General features: G+C 42.2%; 1 protein-coding gene across 1 annotated transcript; it reads right to left on the bottom strand.

Moving 5' to 3' along the window:
* Nucleotides 1-327: 327 nt before the first annotated feature.
* LOC137277440 (uncharacterized) lies at nt 328-13646 on the bottom strand. Its single transcript, XM_067809168.1, has 5 exons — nt 13528-13646; nt 10669-10812; nt 10183-10424; nt 9974-10046; nt 328-1368 (listed from the first exon to the last, which is right to left on the bottom strand). The coding sequence occupies exons 1-5, from the start codon at nt 13598-13600 to the stop codon at nt 527-529; spliced, it is 1374 nt and encodes a 457-aa protein (XP_067665269.1). The 5' UTR covers nt 13601-13646; the 3' UTR covers nt 328-526.
* Between the last annotated feature and the right edge of the window lie 884 nt (nt 13647-14530).

Here is a 14530-nt window from a genome sequence, read left to right as displayed (position 1 = left end):
ATTGTGTGGTCTCTGGTGACATAGCGGTCTAGTGTTTACCATGGCAGTGACACAGAGATGCGTCAGTAACCTGTTGTCATTTTGTTGATGGTCAGCTGTCACATGACGTTTTGAATTCAACCACGCCATACGGAATTAACTTCAATACACGCAATAACCTGAATTGTGCTTGTTTTCTTAAATTTCTGCACTTCTGACTCGGAGGGGGTAACGTTTCTGCACTGAGGATTTTCGCTAACCCTCAGGCTAAATTCGCATCAACATTTCCAGTGCTGTATATTTCATGGGTGTATTAGATAGGTTGAAGTAAACATCAACACATTTGGCTTCATTTTGAACAAGGTTCATTCATTCGACTATTGACAGACTTTATGAACATTCGTTAGAATTCTAAAATGTTACTCTTTGTACAATATTACACACTTGCTATTCTTTTTCGTTATCTACGACACTTGATGCTATTATCAATGTAATGTAGATCAAACAGTTAAATACTTTTTAGCGATAAACTACACGTGGTTCCTTGTTATGTTTGTTCGTGTTTCAAGAAAAGCAATCCATGAGTACGCTTGTAGTGCAACACGTCCTCCCTAAGAGACAGGACACTTATCATCACCTGGTCCAGGCATGCAGTCATGTTGTGGTCGTTCTGTGTAAGTAAAGCATCATTGTGCAGCAGTGAGGCCTGTAGCTGGAGTAGAGTTGCTTGTTGCTGGAGTTGCTCCTCCGGGGACAAGGAGGAGCCATCCATCCTGAACAAATCAGGATCTCTGTGGAGGAGGGCCCTCTCTTGAAGTTGAAGTGAACTCACATAGTTATTCTTCGCAAGTTGACCCTGGAGGACCTGCAGGACATTCAACTGATCTTCAACGAAGTCCAGATGGCGAGATAGTAGGATGAGTCTCGTATTCATGATGTTCGTGACCAACTTCTTTGCGCTGGCTACCATCATACTTTGTTCGTTCAGCAGCACGGCCTGGTTGGTGTTTGTTAGAGTCTGGAGTGTCTGTAAGTTCATTTGTTTGTTCTGAAGATCTGAATGATAGATTTGCACTCTTCGTGTAATACTGAGAACAATATCGTTTTCCAACAGAAGAGAATCGCCCTCATCCTTGTTCAAGTGCATGCATGCTTCGTTGTGATTTGAAAGTGTGACCGTTCTGTCTAAGATTTGTTGAGCAAACATGTTTACTGTTGCCGAAGTGGGTGATTGGTCATATGATGGAGAGGTCGTTGTATGCGGCTGGAGTGTTGTTGTGTACGATGTAGTACCACGTGGTGGTGTATCAGGTGTTCTGGTGAAAACAAATGTTTGACTAGACAGACCTCTGACTGATGACATCTCACGGATGCTTGTGGAATCACCACCTGGAAAGGGAAGACATTGTGCTGTAGGCTGTACGTATCAACTGGTGTTCACCAAATGCTGATTGTAGGTCAATACATCAGTACCAATATTTCTTTCTTGTGTTCATCAAGTAACTGAATATCATATGTAGATCACTGATATAACTGCATTGGTCTTCAGTAGGGAAGATAAACTGGACTCTGGAAACAATAAATCAGTGTTTAGTCTTAACACTAATGCTTATGTCATAGCATAGTTTTTACATATTTCAGTCATGGGAACCAAGGATGTTGTGATGCATAATGCTGTTTATTTAACAAGCGCAACAATGTACAGTGACAACGTAGAAACGAAACGCACATTGATGATCACATAAACTGTTGCATGTGCATACAGTGTAACTTCTGACATAAACACTTTTCTGTACATCTGTGTTGTAATATATAGTACAACTCAATTTTACATTCATAATTATCAAATTGATTATGAAATTGGAGTAGAGGAAGTATACTGAACATCATTGAAAACGCTCCACCTGTAAATTTTGAAATAAGGCAATAGAATCTTTTGGAAATGGAAAATTAATGGTGGGAATTTTGATAATAACACACTAGATCGTAAATAACGCTCTACAGTAAAAATAGGATCGTTCGAACACATCATCGAACACATCACATGAAAACAACTAAATTCATGCACATCACACACGAAGGGCACAAATTGCATGCAGAAAGCATGCTGTTCAGGGGTATAAGTGACCTTCGGCACAAAACCGTTCTCATTTTCGCAGTACTTTCGTAAGTAAAGTTTTTTCGCCATGCCAAGATTGTCACCAGAGGAACGAGAACAGGCCTTGGGTATGTTGCAGGTCGGCGCTTCAAGCAGAAACATTGCACGACGATTTGGGTGTCATCATTCGACCATTCTGAGGCTTGCTAACAGATACCAACAAACAGGAACCAGCAGGGACCGGCAACGCCCAGGTCAGGCACGTGTTACCACCCCTCGTCAAGATCGAGACATTGTATGGCGCCATATTCGGGATCGAACCTTGCCCGCTGCCAGAACCGCCAACGCTGTCCAGGGTCGACGTGGTTTGATCAGCGCTTCCACCGTCCGACGCCGTCTCCGTGCGGCAGGGTTACGTTGTCGACGCCCTTACGTTGGACCCATCCTGACTGACAGGCATCGCCGTGAACGCCGACAATGGGCTGAACAGCATCGTGTGTGGTTGTTACGACGTTGGCATGGTGTGGTGTTCTCCGACGAGTCGCGTTTTCACTTGCGAAATGCTGACGGGCGTCTACGGGTATGGCGTCGACGGGGTGAACGTTATCATCAGGATTGTGTTGTCCAAACCGATCGGTGGGGTGGAGGCAGCATTATGGTGTGGGGAGGGATAATTTATCACCACAGATAGGCTCTGATTGTTTGTCGTGGCAGAGTGAATGCCGTTTACTACCGTGACAACATTCTTCAGAACAACGTCGTTCCCTTCTTTCACCAGCATCAAGATCTGCACACATTTCAACATGACAATGCACGAGCCCACACTGCACGTGTTTCGATACAGTATCTGGCTAACAACAACATTCCTCTACTTCATTGGCCTGCATTGTCACCAGATTTGTCACCCATCGAACACTTGTGGGATTACATCGGCCAACGCCTCTCACGTCGTCCGCAGATCAACAACCTTGGGGAACTCGACAATGCCTTGCAGCAAGAGTGGAATGCAGTGCCTCAGGACTTTATTCAGAGACTTATCCGTTCAATGAGGAGACGTTGCACAGCTTGTGTTGCTGCTAACGGGGGTCATACACGCTACTGACTTTCCATTTTGACCCCATCTTTATTTCATTGTCAGCTGCATTAAATCTTCACTGTTTTGCTTGATTGTTTTTTGCTTCTTTTCTTTATCAAACATTGGTCTACACAAATATGTAAAATTTACATAGATTGCTCACTTCAGCTCTTAGAAATCCACAATTTTAGGGGTGGTGCGTTTTCAATGATGTTCAGTATATTATCAATTCCTTCCACTACAGACGACAGGGCATAACATGTAGTGAGCAGAGACTGGGATAAAGGCCAAAGAAATATGAAAGCATGAAAGTAGAATCGCCATTAACTCCCCATGTGGCCTCTGGTGTATGTGCTTTTCAGGCACATGAACTGGTGTTTGTGGGTTAACCTTTTCCCGTTCCAGGTGCATCCAGCATAGACTTCATGTGCGACACATAATAAAGTTATAGTTATCATTTCGAACGGTCAGCCCTCTTCGGACAATAACATAATGTAACCCTTCCTTGTTAGAATCACGACAGATATAACCTACGAAAATAATTACACACAAATAAAAATGTTACACACATTGGTTTGTGTATCCACCGAAAATGGAATTGACATTAATATTAAGACTTGCGTTGAATGTGCGTTTTGAAGAATACACGTTTTACAGGCAAAAGATGAAACAGATGAAAGTAAGTATGTAGATATCTTCTGTGAACTCTTGATTCAGGAAATGTTTTGAAATGTGGTTCAGAATACTGTATGTGCAATGGGAAGTAGCTGTTATCATGGTTGAGGTTGTTGTGTCAACGACAATACGATATAAACACCACTGAATGCACGATTTGTATGCTTACATAGTGACTTTGTGAAAATGACATATTAACGTACCAGAACTCCATGTTGGCATGTTTCAGTGTTAGGAACAAAATATTTATTCATTTAGCAGTTATCAAGTGTGTAATGCTCATGGAAGCTTTGCTGCTATGGCAACAAGGAAAAGCAATGGAAAATAGCAACACATCCATTGTCCACACTGTTCACATTGTCGATTTGCAATGGCTTCACAGTCTAATGTCAACAAATTCACCATCTGTAACATTCCGTTCGCTTGCAGGTTCGTCTCTGCTGTTTAAAGAAATGTCTGTGAAAGCAGCAGAAGGAACCCTTGGACACTCATCTTCAAGGCAGTTATCCTCAAGGTAGGGAGATCTGGTCATCGCTGACTTCCTCCTCTTCCAGAAGATGAAAAGACTAACCAGGACAACAACACCAACCACGGGGATTGTAGTAGCAAGAATAATCACTTTCCTTTTCCCAGAAAAGAAATCTTTGTTACCTTGGCCAGTTGTTTCAGGGCTTGTAGCTGTGGCCTCTGTGGCAGGTGTAGCTATACCGGTCTGACTGACCCCGGAAGGAAGAGAACTGGTGACTGTATTTTGGGTGTGACTACTTTTTCTTGATGTTGGTTTCTGACTGGTTAGCCCAGATGAAATCAGCTTTTGAGAAGTTAATTTTAATGTAGGTAGGTGTCTGGGAGTGGTGGGATAAGGTGTAGTAGATGTGTGCGCGGTTGGTGTGGGTGTAGGTGATGTGTGTGTGGTTGATGTTGATGTTGGTGTAGGTGTAGGTGTAGGTGATGAGCGTGTGCTTTGTTGAGGTGCAATTTCTTTGTGAGTGGTTGGTGTGGGTGTAGTTGATATGTGTGTGCTTAGTCCAGGTGCAATTACTTTGTGCGTGGTTTGTGTAGGTGTAGTTGATGTGTGTGTGTTTTGTTCATGTTCCGTTCTTTTTGGTGTGGTTGATGTAGGTGTAGTTGATGTGTGTGTGGTTGATGTCTGTGTAGTTGATGTGTGTTTGCTTGGTTCATGTTCCGTTCTTTTGTGAGCGGGTGATGTCTGTGTAGTTGATGTGTGGGGGGTTGATGTCTGTGTAGTTGATGTGTGTGTGTTTGATGTAGGTGTAGTTGATGTTTGTGTGTTTTGTTCATGTTCCGTTCTTTTGTGAGCGGGTGATGTCTGTGTAGTTGATGTGTGTGGGGTTGGTTTAGGTGTAGTTGATGTGTGTTTGCTTGGTTCATGTTCCGTTCTTTTGTGAGCGGGTGATGTCTGTGTAGTTGATGTGTGTGTGGTTGATGTCTGTGTAGTTGATGTGTGTGTGGTTGATGTAGGTGTAGTTGATGTTTGTGTGTTTTGTTCATGTTCCGTTCTTTTGTGAGCGGGTGATGTCTGTGTAGTTGATGTGTGTGTGGTTAGTTCATGTTCCGTTCTTTTGTGAGCGGGTGATGTCTGTGTAGTTGATGTGTGGGGGGTTGATGTCTGTGTAGTTGATGTGTGTGTGGTTGATGTAGGTCTAGTTGATGTGTGTGTGGTTGGTTTAGGTGTAGTTGATGTGTGTGTGGTTGATGTGTGTGTGGTTGATTTAGGTGTAGTTGATGTGTGTGTGGTTGATTTAGGTGTAGTTGATGTGTGTTTGCTTGGTTCATGTTCCGTTCTTTTGTGAGCAGGTGAAGTCTGTGTAGTTGATGTGTGTGTGGTTGATGTCTGTGTAGTTGATGTGTGTGTGGTTGATTTAGGTGTAGTGGATGTGTGTGTGGTTGATGTAGGTGTAGTTGATGTAGGTGTAGTTGATGTGTGTGTAGTTGATGTGTGTTTGCTTGGTTCATGTTCCGTTCTTTTGTGAGCGGGTGATGCCTGTGTAGTTGATGTGTGTGTGGTTGATGTGGGTGTAGTTGATGTGTGTGCAGTTGATGTAGGTGTAGTTGATGTGTGTGTGGTTGATTTAGGTGTAGTTGATGTGTGTGTGGTTGATGTGTGTGTGGTTGATTTAGATGTAGTTGATGTGTGTGTGGTTGATTTAGATGTAGTTGATGTGTGTGTGGTTGATGTGGGTGTAGTTGATGTGTGTTTGCTTGGTTCATGTTCCGTTCTTTTGTGAGCGGGTGAAGTCTGTGTAGTTGATGTGTGTGTGGTTGATTTAGGTGTAGTTGATGTGTATGTGGTTGATGTCTGTGTAGTTGATGTGTGTGTGGTTGATTTAGGTGCAGTTGATGTGTGTGTGGTTGATGTAGGTGTAGTTGCTTTAGGTGTAGTTGATGTGTGTGTAGTTGATGTAGGTGTAGTTGATGTGTGTTTGCTTGGTTCATGTTCCGTTCTTTTGTGAGCGGGTGAAGTCTGTGTAGTTGATGTGTGTGTGGTTGATGTCTGTGTAGTTGATGTGTGTGTGATTGGTTTAGGTGTAGTTGATGTTTGTTTGCTTGGTTCATGTTCCGTTCTTTTGTGAGCGGGTGATGTCTGTGTAGTTGATGTGTATGTGGTTGATGTCTGTGCAGTTGATGTAGGTGTAGTCGATGTGTGTGTGGTTGATGTAAGTGTAGTTGATGTGTGTTTGCTTGGTTCATGTTCCGTTCTTTTGTGAGCGGGTGATGTCTGTGTAGTTGATGTGTGTGGGGTTGGTTTATGAGTTGCTGGTGTAGGTGAAGGCGTAGCTCGTTGTAGGTTGTTTTGATTGTGAACGTTTGGTTCATGATTCGTGTCTCTATTTGTCCGTGCATATATTGTACTGGTTTGCGTTGACAACACAGAACCTGAAAATAAATGGGATTTTGCAGATTTGTGAATAATACCTCTCAAATAATGCTGAAACTCTTTGACCGAGTCTGAGAGATTACATGGATTATGAGTGTTCTGAATAACAGAGAGTCGTTGTGGTAGCCTAGTGGTTACAGCGTTCACTCGTCACGCCTGAGGCCCGGGTTCGATGCCCACAATTTCCGGTGTTCCCCGCCGTTATATGGCTGGAATATTGCTAACAACGTCGTCAAACCAGACTCAGACAGCCCAAGCAATACATTATTGTGTATTTTTGTGTGGGTTTAAAATTTTACTTCTTTTAGATTAAATATTCCATGTTTTCGACAACCTAAATAAAATGGTTGATGTGTCGGGCTTCGATACGCATTATCTAGGTTTATATAGTTTAAAATATGTAGAGTAATTTATCATTTGCGTTGTAAATGTTTGTGGGATTCATAAAAAGACATTTTCAGCTAACATTTGTGACAAGGCCACAAATACGAGGGGATGTCAATAAGTTTTGAGCCTTGCATAGAAAAACATAAAATATTGATATGAACCACATTTATTTTTCAACGTAGTCCCATTGTGAGTCAAGACACCTGTTCCATCTTTTCTGCCAGGCACTGATGCCATCTCTGTAGAAGGCGCCATTTTGGTCCTCAAACCAAGCCTCAGTAGCAGCAATAAGCTCATTATCATCCTGAAATCTACGACCATGCAAGTGTTTCTTGAGATTTGGGAACAGATGGTAATCACTTGGTGCCAGGTCTGGAGAGTTGGCGAGATTCCTGGACAGCAGCGGCTGCAACGCGAGAGGTGTGTACTGGAGCATTGTTTTGATGTAGAAGAATACCACGTCTGATCTTGCCCCGGCGCTTCTCCTTGATTGACCGTCGCACTTGCCTCAACAAGTTAGCGTAATATTCCCCATTCATTGTTCTTCCTTTTGGTAAGTAATCTATGTGGATGACACCTTTGCTGGATTCTTGTTTGCTCTCTGGATCATAGTGGTGCATCCAGGTTTCATCACAGGTTACTAGCCTAAAGTGAAAATCTTCTGGATTCTTGTTGTATCTGGTTAGCATGGAGTTGCTTATGGTGACGCTTGTTTGCTTCATTTCATCTGTAAGCATTCTCGGCACCCATCTTGCGCACACCTTAGACATGACGAGATGTTCATGAAGAATTGTCTCGATGGATCCGTGTGAAATGCCTGTGGTCTCCTCTAACTCGTGGAGTGTGATTCGACGATTTTCCAGCACAAGTCTATGCACTCTGTCAATGTTTTCCTGACTAGTGCTTGTTGTTGGGCGACCTGGACGGGGGTCATCTTCAAGACTCTCTCTACCATGCTTAAATTCATTGACCCATTGTTGGAAGGTAGCGGATGAAGGGGGAAGACTTCCCACAAACTGCTGAAAGCCTTTCTTCAATGTTCTTCGCCGAGTTTCCTTCAAGAACTAAAAACTAATTACTGCTCTATACTCAATTTTATTCATTTTCACTGCCGTGCGGGGGGTCTCTTTCTGTCAATGTGAGCTGTTCAATAACTTCTGAGAGTAGGATATCAAAACTTATATATCACATCAGCTACACCCCAAGGTTCAATGTAGTACCATCGGCTGTGACACCCGGGTATGAAAAATGCTCAAGGCTCAAAACTTATTGACATCCCCTCGTAACATAACAATCAGTAACTTAATTGTTTGATCAAAATGCTTCTTATAAGTAAGAATGCAAATCTAAATGAATAATGCTATGCTGGTGGCCAGTATATTCACTGCCAAAAACCATTCACGCCTATGTACTCAGCTTGACGGATGATGTGCCCGTTTATTTTAAGTAGATCCAGAATCTCCATTCACAGAAACAGGCCCCCCTAAGTAATTGAAGGAATTACAGCAAATTTGAAGGAATTGCATCTCAAATGTAAACAAACGCAGCCCACTCGCGAAACAATTGCAGCGATATCTGTAGTTTAGCGGTAATAACAGAAACACATCGGCCCTATCGGAAGCAATGTCGGTAATACTGGAAACACGATCGGCCATCTTCGGAGATTTTTCGGTCGCGAGCGGAAACTCACGCAGCAAAACATGGCGTCGTTGGAAGAAGCACCCGTCTCGGTGAGATTTGTTTTTAGTTCCTACTATTACATTTTCATACTTATCCATCTTTGACCACCCGCGTTGAATGCGATTAGGTATGAGGTGTTGTCGGGGCAATAGCTTATGTTTTTAGGAAAAGATTGTCACTGCAGAAGAGTGTCACATTTTTGTAAAATGTGTTTAAATTTGTCAATTGCACTTCACAGAAAGAAAAATTATGGCTCATAAACTTCTTCATGGCGCACGTTCATGATGTTCGTAATCATCGGCACGACTTCGATGTTCAGGTGTAAACAATCTCCAGGGGCATGACTTGTGACACTGTTCTGCAGTGGCAATCTTTTCCTAAAAACAAAAGCTATTGCCCCGACAACACCTCATACCTAAACGCATTCAAAACGGGTTGTCAAAGATGGATAGGTATAAAAACGTAATAGTAGGAACGAAAAACACAACTCACCGAGACGGGTGTTTCTTCCAACAATACCTTCAATACAATACCTAGTTGGCGTACTTTCAAAATCAGTCGTTCATGACTTAGGTATTGACAAAGCTTCCTCGAAAGCTATTCCTAGGGATCCCACAAGCTCTGGCGTGTCACAAAATTGAGTGCATACACTGTGCTGGACCATTGGTGGACCCAGACAACATGCATTTTAGCGATGATGATTAAAGCTCGCTGAATGAAGCCTACACTTACATACTGTGACAAAAGAAACAAGACAGGTAAGCGCAGTAGTTGGAACAGTAAAACAACTGCACGTGATGAACGTTAATTTAGACTAACCCTATTTGTTTCATTTAATGTGTATACCCCTTGTAATACAAACCAATGTTAGCGATTTGAACCTATGATCGTATTTAAAGAACTTTTTTCCTGAGTTGAAAATATTATCAGATTTAAATGTTCAGTTGGATCTGCAGACGTAATTTTACTTTATTCGATTTACATTTTTGTGTAACTTCATCGGTACGTTTTCACTGCAGAATGTCTGTAAACTGCTACTACTACAACTACTACTACTGCTGCTGCTGTTACTACTACTTCGATTTTTGTAAAAACCTGAATAACAGATATTATTTCTATATAGCCGTTATTTCTGTATGCATAAGGTCTCACTAGAGTGAAGGTATTCAAATGTACTCACAATTTCCCTCAGTGATGTTGATATCATCTAACGCATGAATGACGTATTGTGCGAATTTGCTCCGAAATATTACCTGCAAAGAAGGAAAATATCACGTGTAAGTAACACACTCCAAATATAAAAAAACGTAATGCGTTGGGCAGAAATGTTCCAGGCGTATCAATTGAACCTTTTGATGCTTAAGTCAAGGACATTCAAAGATTTCATACCGTGCCATGGTGCGTAACTTGGAATGCCTTATTAATTTCTGTCCAGTTTCTTTGTGGCATTGTTGGTACTTTGTATGGATGGTTACCGGTTACGTTTATTGTCAGAGGATGGTGCGTGTTCCCATGGTGCCAGTACATTGCAGACACGCAAACGGTCTGTTCCTTGCAGAACTGAAGTGATGCCAGTGTAGCGCCATCATTACCGTGTCCATTTGCAGATTGAGCCACGTATACAAAATGACCTATAGAATAGCCATTGAAAATTGTAAGTGCCATTTACTTACACTGTATATTTGCGTATGCATCTTGCTTTTTGCTTGTCTGTAAAAGATCATGCACAAAGGTACATTCCTATACTGTGTAGATATGCGTGTTCATTGTGTTGTAGAATTACGACACAAGCACTAAATCAATGCACCATCTCAACTAAACATGCCTAAACATTTGCACAACATTTGCTGTATCTGGTTCACGGAATACTCTCACCTTTATTTGATGCATCCGTCTGAGGTCCGTTTAGCAAAGATGTACCACGCTTCCAGTGTGTAGCTGTAAATCCACATAATGGATCGGTGTTGTTGTCCATGTCGCAGTGGACCTCGCTGATGCATGGAGAACTGGTGGGTGCAGCTACGATTAGAGTAAATATCAGAGTAAAATGGAAGACGTGTGTATGCGCACTGAAGAGTGAAGGGTGGGTGGTAGATGAGGGAGCTTAGTTTTACGTCGTGCTCCGACGCAATATACAGGTCTGGACCAAGCGTGACGAGGTACACTTCACATATACGCTTTGCCGACGGTAGTGTCCGGCACTGATGGAGACGTGGCGTACGTCACGCATAGTATTATGTCCAGGAAGTTGACCGATAAGTAGGGAACGTTTCGGGTTGGGAGCATTTTGTACCAAGGCCCGATGTCATCCAAAGGGGAACGGTACTGCCGCACAATATCGGCAGCCATTCTGCTTTCTACCATCCATGCAGCTCCGTAGTCGTGAGCAGACATTAATTCATCTCAGGAAGAACTTCGACACCCACCAGCTGACCATTGGCAAAGACTTCCGCTTTCACTGTTCCAGCAGGTTCTTCTGCCCACAAGGTGACGTTGGCTTACTATCAATGGACAGGTGACAGTTGTTACTCATTTCAGTCTCTACTGTCTTATCAGTGTATAGGTCACGCTGTAGAGGTCGCGGAACGTCATGTTATATTTTGTCCACTGATGCTGCTTGTCCCATTTCCATAGTTAACATTGTTAACTGGGTGATAGCAGGGCCATACACATACATTTGTACAATAGAGCACACACGTCTTCAACCGCAGGGATCAATTCAACAAGTGCGTTCAAGTATACTTTACTGATAACGATGGGGTATTGTTAAACTGAATTACGTAAATGAGACTAGCAATATTCCAGGATTTTCACGGCGGGGGACACCAGAAATAGGCATCACACATCTGTACCTATGTTGAGAATCGATCTCGGGTTTCAGCGTGAAGAATGAACACTTTAACCACAAGCATAGCCCACCTTTCTCTTATGTTTTATCCACTAATGTCTGACTGAGAAGGCCCCGTCAGGATAGATGTTAAACATTACTAAGTTAAATGTTTACAATCTCATTTGTATTTATTTGTTAACTACGATTGCAAAAATACTTGCTATAGATTTTATATAGCATATTGCAAGGATGGTGACGACGTTCTTATTAGGTGTATGTTTCATGTCATAAGTGTTTCCTATTGTGCCCACATTGTTGGCTTCCTCATGGACACGCCCATTCTAGGAAACACGTAGAAAACAGTCCTGTTCAGTCGTCCTTCCTTCACTCTCTGAACATACAGTGTTCCCAGAAATTATTGAGAAAATCTTTGGTTTTTTTCCAATCATGCTTAGATTGGAAAAAGGGCTTTCACTATGCACTAAGCATACTAAATAAGGGAGACAACTCTTGAAGGCTTAGAAGGCAGCTCATTACGTCAAGAGTTATCTCCCTTGTCTGAGCAGACGGCTTCCTGTGTTGACATGGCAGAATTTACAGCAAGAGAGAAAAGAAAGCTCATTCTAGATGATTTTGAAAGGGGTGAGACTGATGCTAAAGTGTTAGCTTGTAGACATGGTATTCCTCTGTCTACAGTATACAGAACTTTGAAGAATATTCAAACAGGAACCGGGATAGAAATGATTAGCAGAGGAAGTCCTCAGGTATGCAATGAAACACTTAGGCTGGAATTACAGAGACTTAATTGGGTGAAAAAACGTGGAAGGAAAAACGTTTAAACTGGTGTCGGGCTCATAAAAATCAAGATTGGGATAATGTTTTATTTTCGGATGAAAGTTCTGTTTGGCTTTTCCCTAATTGTGTGGAAATTTGGACCAAAGATACTGTCAAACCTATCTACCAGCGACCAAAACATAGCCCGAAGTTTCACATGTTGGGTGGCATATCGGCTCGCGGAGTGACGCCATTGTGTGTTTTCACGGGAAACTTGACAAAAGAAAGATACGTTGACATTCATTCTAAATGGTCACCTTCTTCCGACAGCACAAACATTGTATGAAGATGATTGGATTTTCCAGCATGATAATGACCCAAAACACACTGCGCGCTACACAAAACAGTGGTTGTCGGGCGAAAATGTTCAAGTTTTAGACTGGCCCAGTTACAGCCCAGACCTAAACCCAATTGAGAATGTGTGGGGAGTCATGAAGGACAGAATAAAACAAAAGGGACTGAGAAATATTGAAGGTATGAAGGTCGAGGTGGTCCAATATTGGGATACCCTGTCACACGATTACCTACAAACTTTGATGGGTAGTGTGCCTAGGCGTATTCAGGCATGCATTGCTGAGCGAGGAGGTCTAACAAAGTACTAAAACATGACTGAGACTGTAAAAGGATGATGTTTTAACATGTTTATGTAAGTAAAACGCCAGAAGTTAATAAACGTAATGAGTTACATGACGCAACATGATTCTCAATAATTTCTGGGAATACTATATTTATCACTAGACATGTTCATTAATGCATTAGACCCGACGTCTTTTGATCAAGTGATCACATGCTGTATACGAATGTTATAATATACATCCACACGCCTCGTCCCTTGCAACAAAGAAATCGTCTAGTCATAAAAACTGCATTTTCGTCATCATAGCAGCTTCTAAATGTCACTTAAAGAAGAACACTGTCTGAACATCAAACCTCCACACCTGTACAGTTTACCGTTTAGTTTCTCATACATGGCGATCTAATGAGGCGTTACTCAGAAGTGAAAGTGACCACGTCATGGTCGAGATAGGCAACATTGTCTTTTTCATGTCAAGCCAGTGGACATTAATTACCTGTGGCAGACTGGACCAAGATGACCAATAATACACCGCTATACATCATGGTAGCCGGTCGGGGAAAGATCATGATGGACGAAGTGTCCACGTTACTTTGTGCGTTGTCTGCTCGCTCTGTATCTGTATATTTTCCGCTGATAATGCATAATTTTTTTTCCTGGAAAGGGATGAGCGATGTCGACCAACCAGGAAGTTAAGTTATCCTTGATCTTTGTTACCGTGAAGCATGTGATAGATTTAGACGTGTCGTACTCGTGACATGTCGCATAACAACCGTGTTGAGGTAAATGAAACATGTATATTATACCCAGAAATTATTGAGAAAGTTGATTCGGCAAATATCCAAACCATGTATATGAACTATAAGGTTTGAATACAATACAAATGAGATACAATTCTCTTAAAACCTCATTGCCCTGCAATATACAACTGAATGTGCCTGGGTACACTATTGATCAAAGTTTGACTTCTTTCTTCACGTCCTCAAAATAAGCCATTTTGGTTTATTCTGTCCCTCATGACACCCCAATAGGGCTACGATCTGGGCTGAAGCTGGGCCACTCGAAAACCTTTCTACATTTTCGCCCGAGAACCGCTGTTTTGTGTAACCTGCAAGGTGTATGGATTCGTTATCACGCTGGGACATCTAGTTATCTCCATACTGTGTTCGGGCCGTCGGAAGGTGGCCATTAAAATGTCAAATGTCCAGTGAAAATACACAACGGCATCGCTTCACGTCATGAGATCACACCCCACAAGTGAAATTTCGGGCTGCTTTCAACATTGGTTGATTGGTTTCACGGTATTTTCAAATTTGAAGCATCATGTAAGAATGTCGAGTTTTGATTGGTTCACGTGACTTTGATAAAATGCCATGTGCACCCATCACGATCCGCTAGCAAGGAGTACAAAAGTCATATTATCACGCCACGGTTCGGTGACCACGCGAAGTGAGAAAAGCTTGCATCGCCAAATCTTTAGTAACATGTGCTGCATTGAG

This window comes from Haliotis asinina, chromosome 3 (genome assembly GCF_037392515.1).
Source record: "Haliotis asinina isolate JCU_RB_2024 chromosome 3, JCU_Hal_asi_v2, whole genome shotgun sequence".
In the NCBI taxonomy this organism is placed as follows: domain Eukaryota; kingdom Metazoa; phylum Mollusca; class Gastropoda; order Lepetellida; family Haliotidae; genus Haliotis; species Haliotis asinina.
Note: the sequence above shows the minus strand (reverse complement) of the source record. Positions and strands in the feature narration are given on the sequence as shown.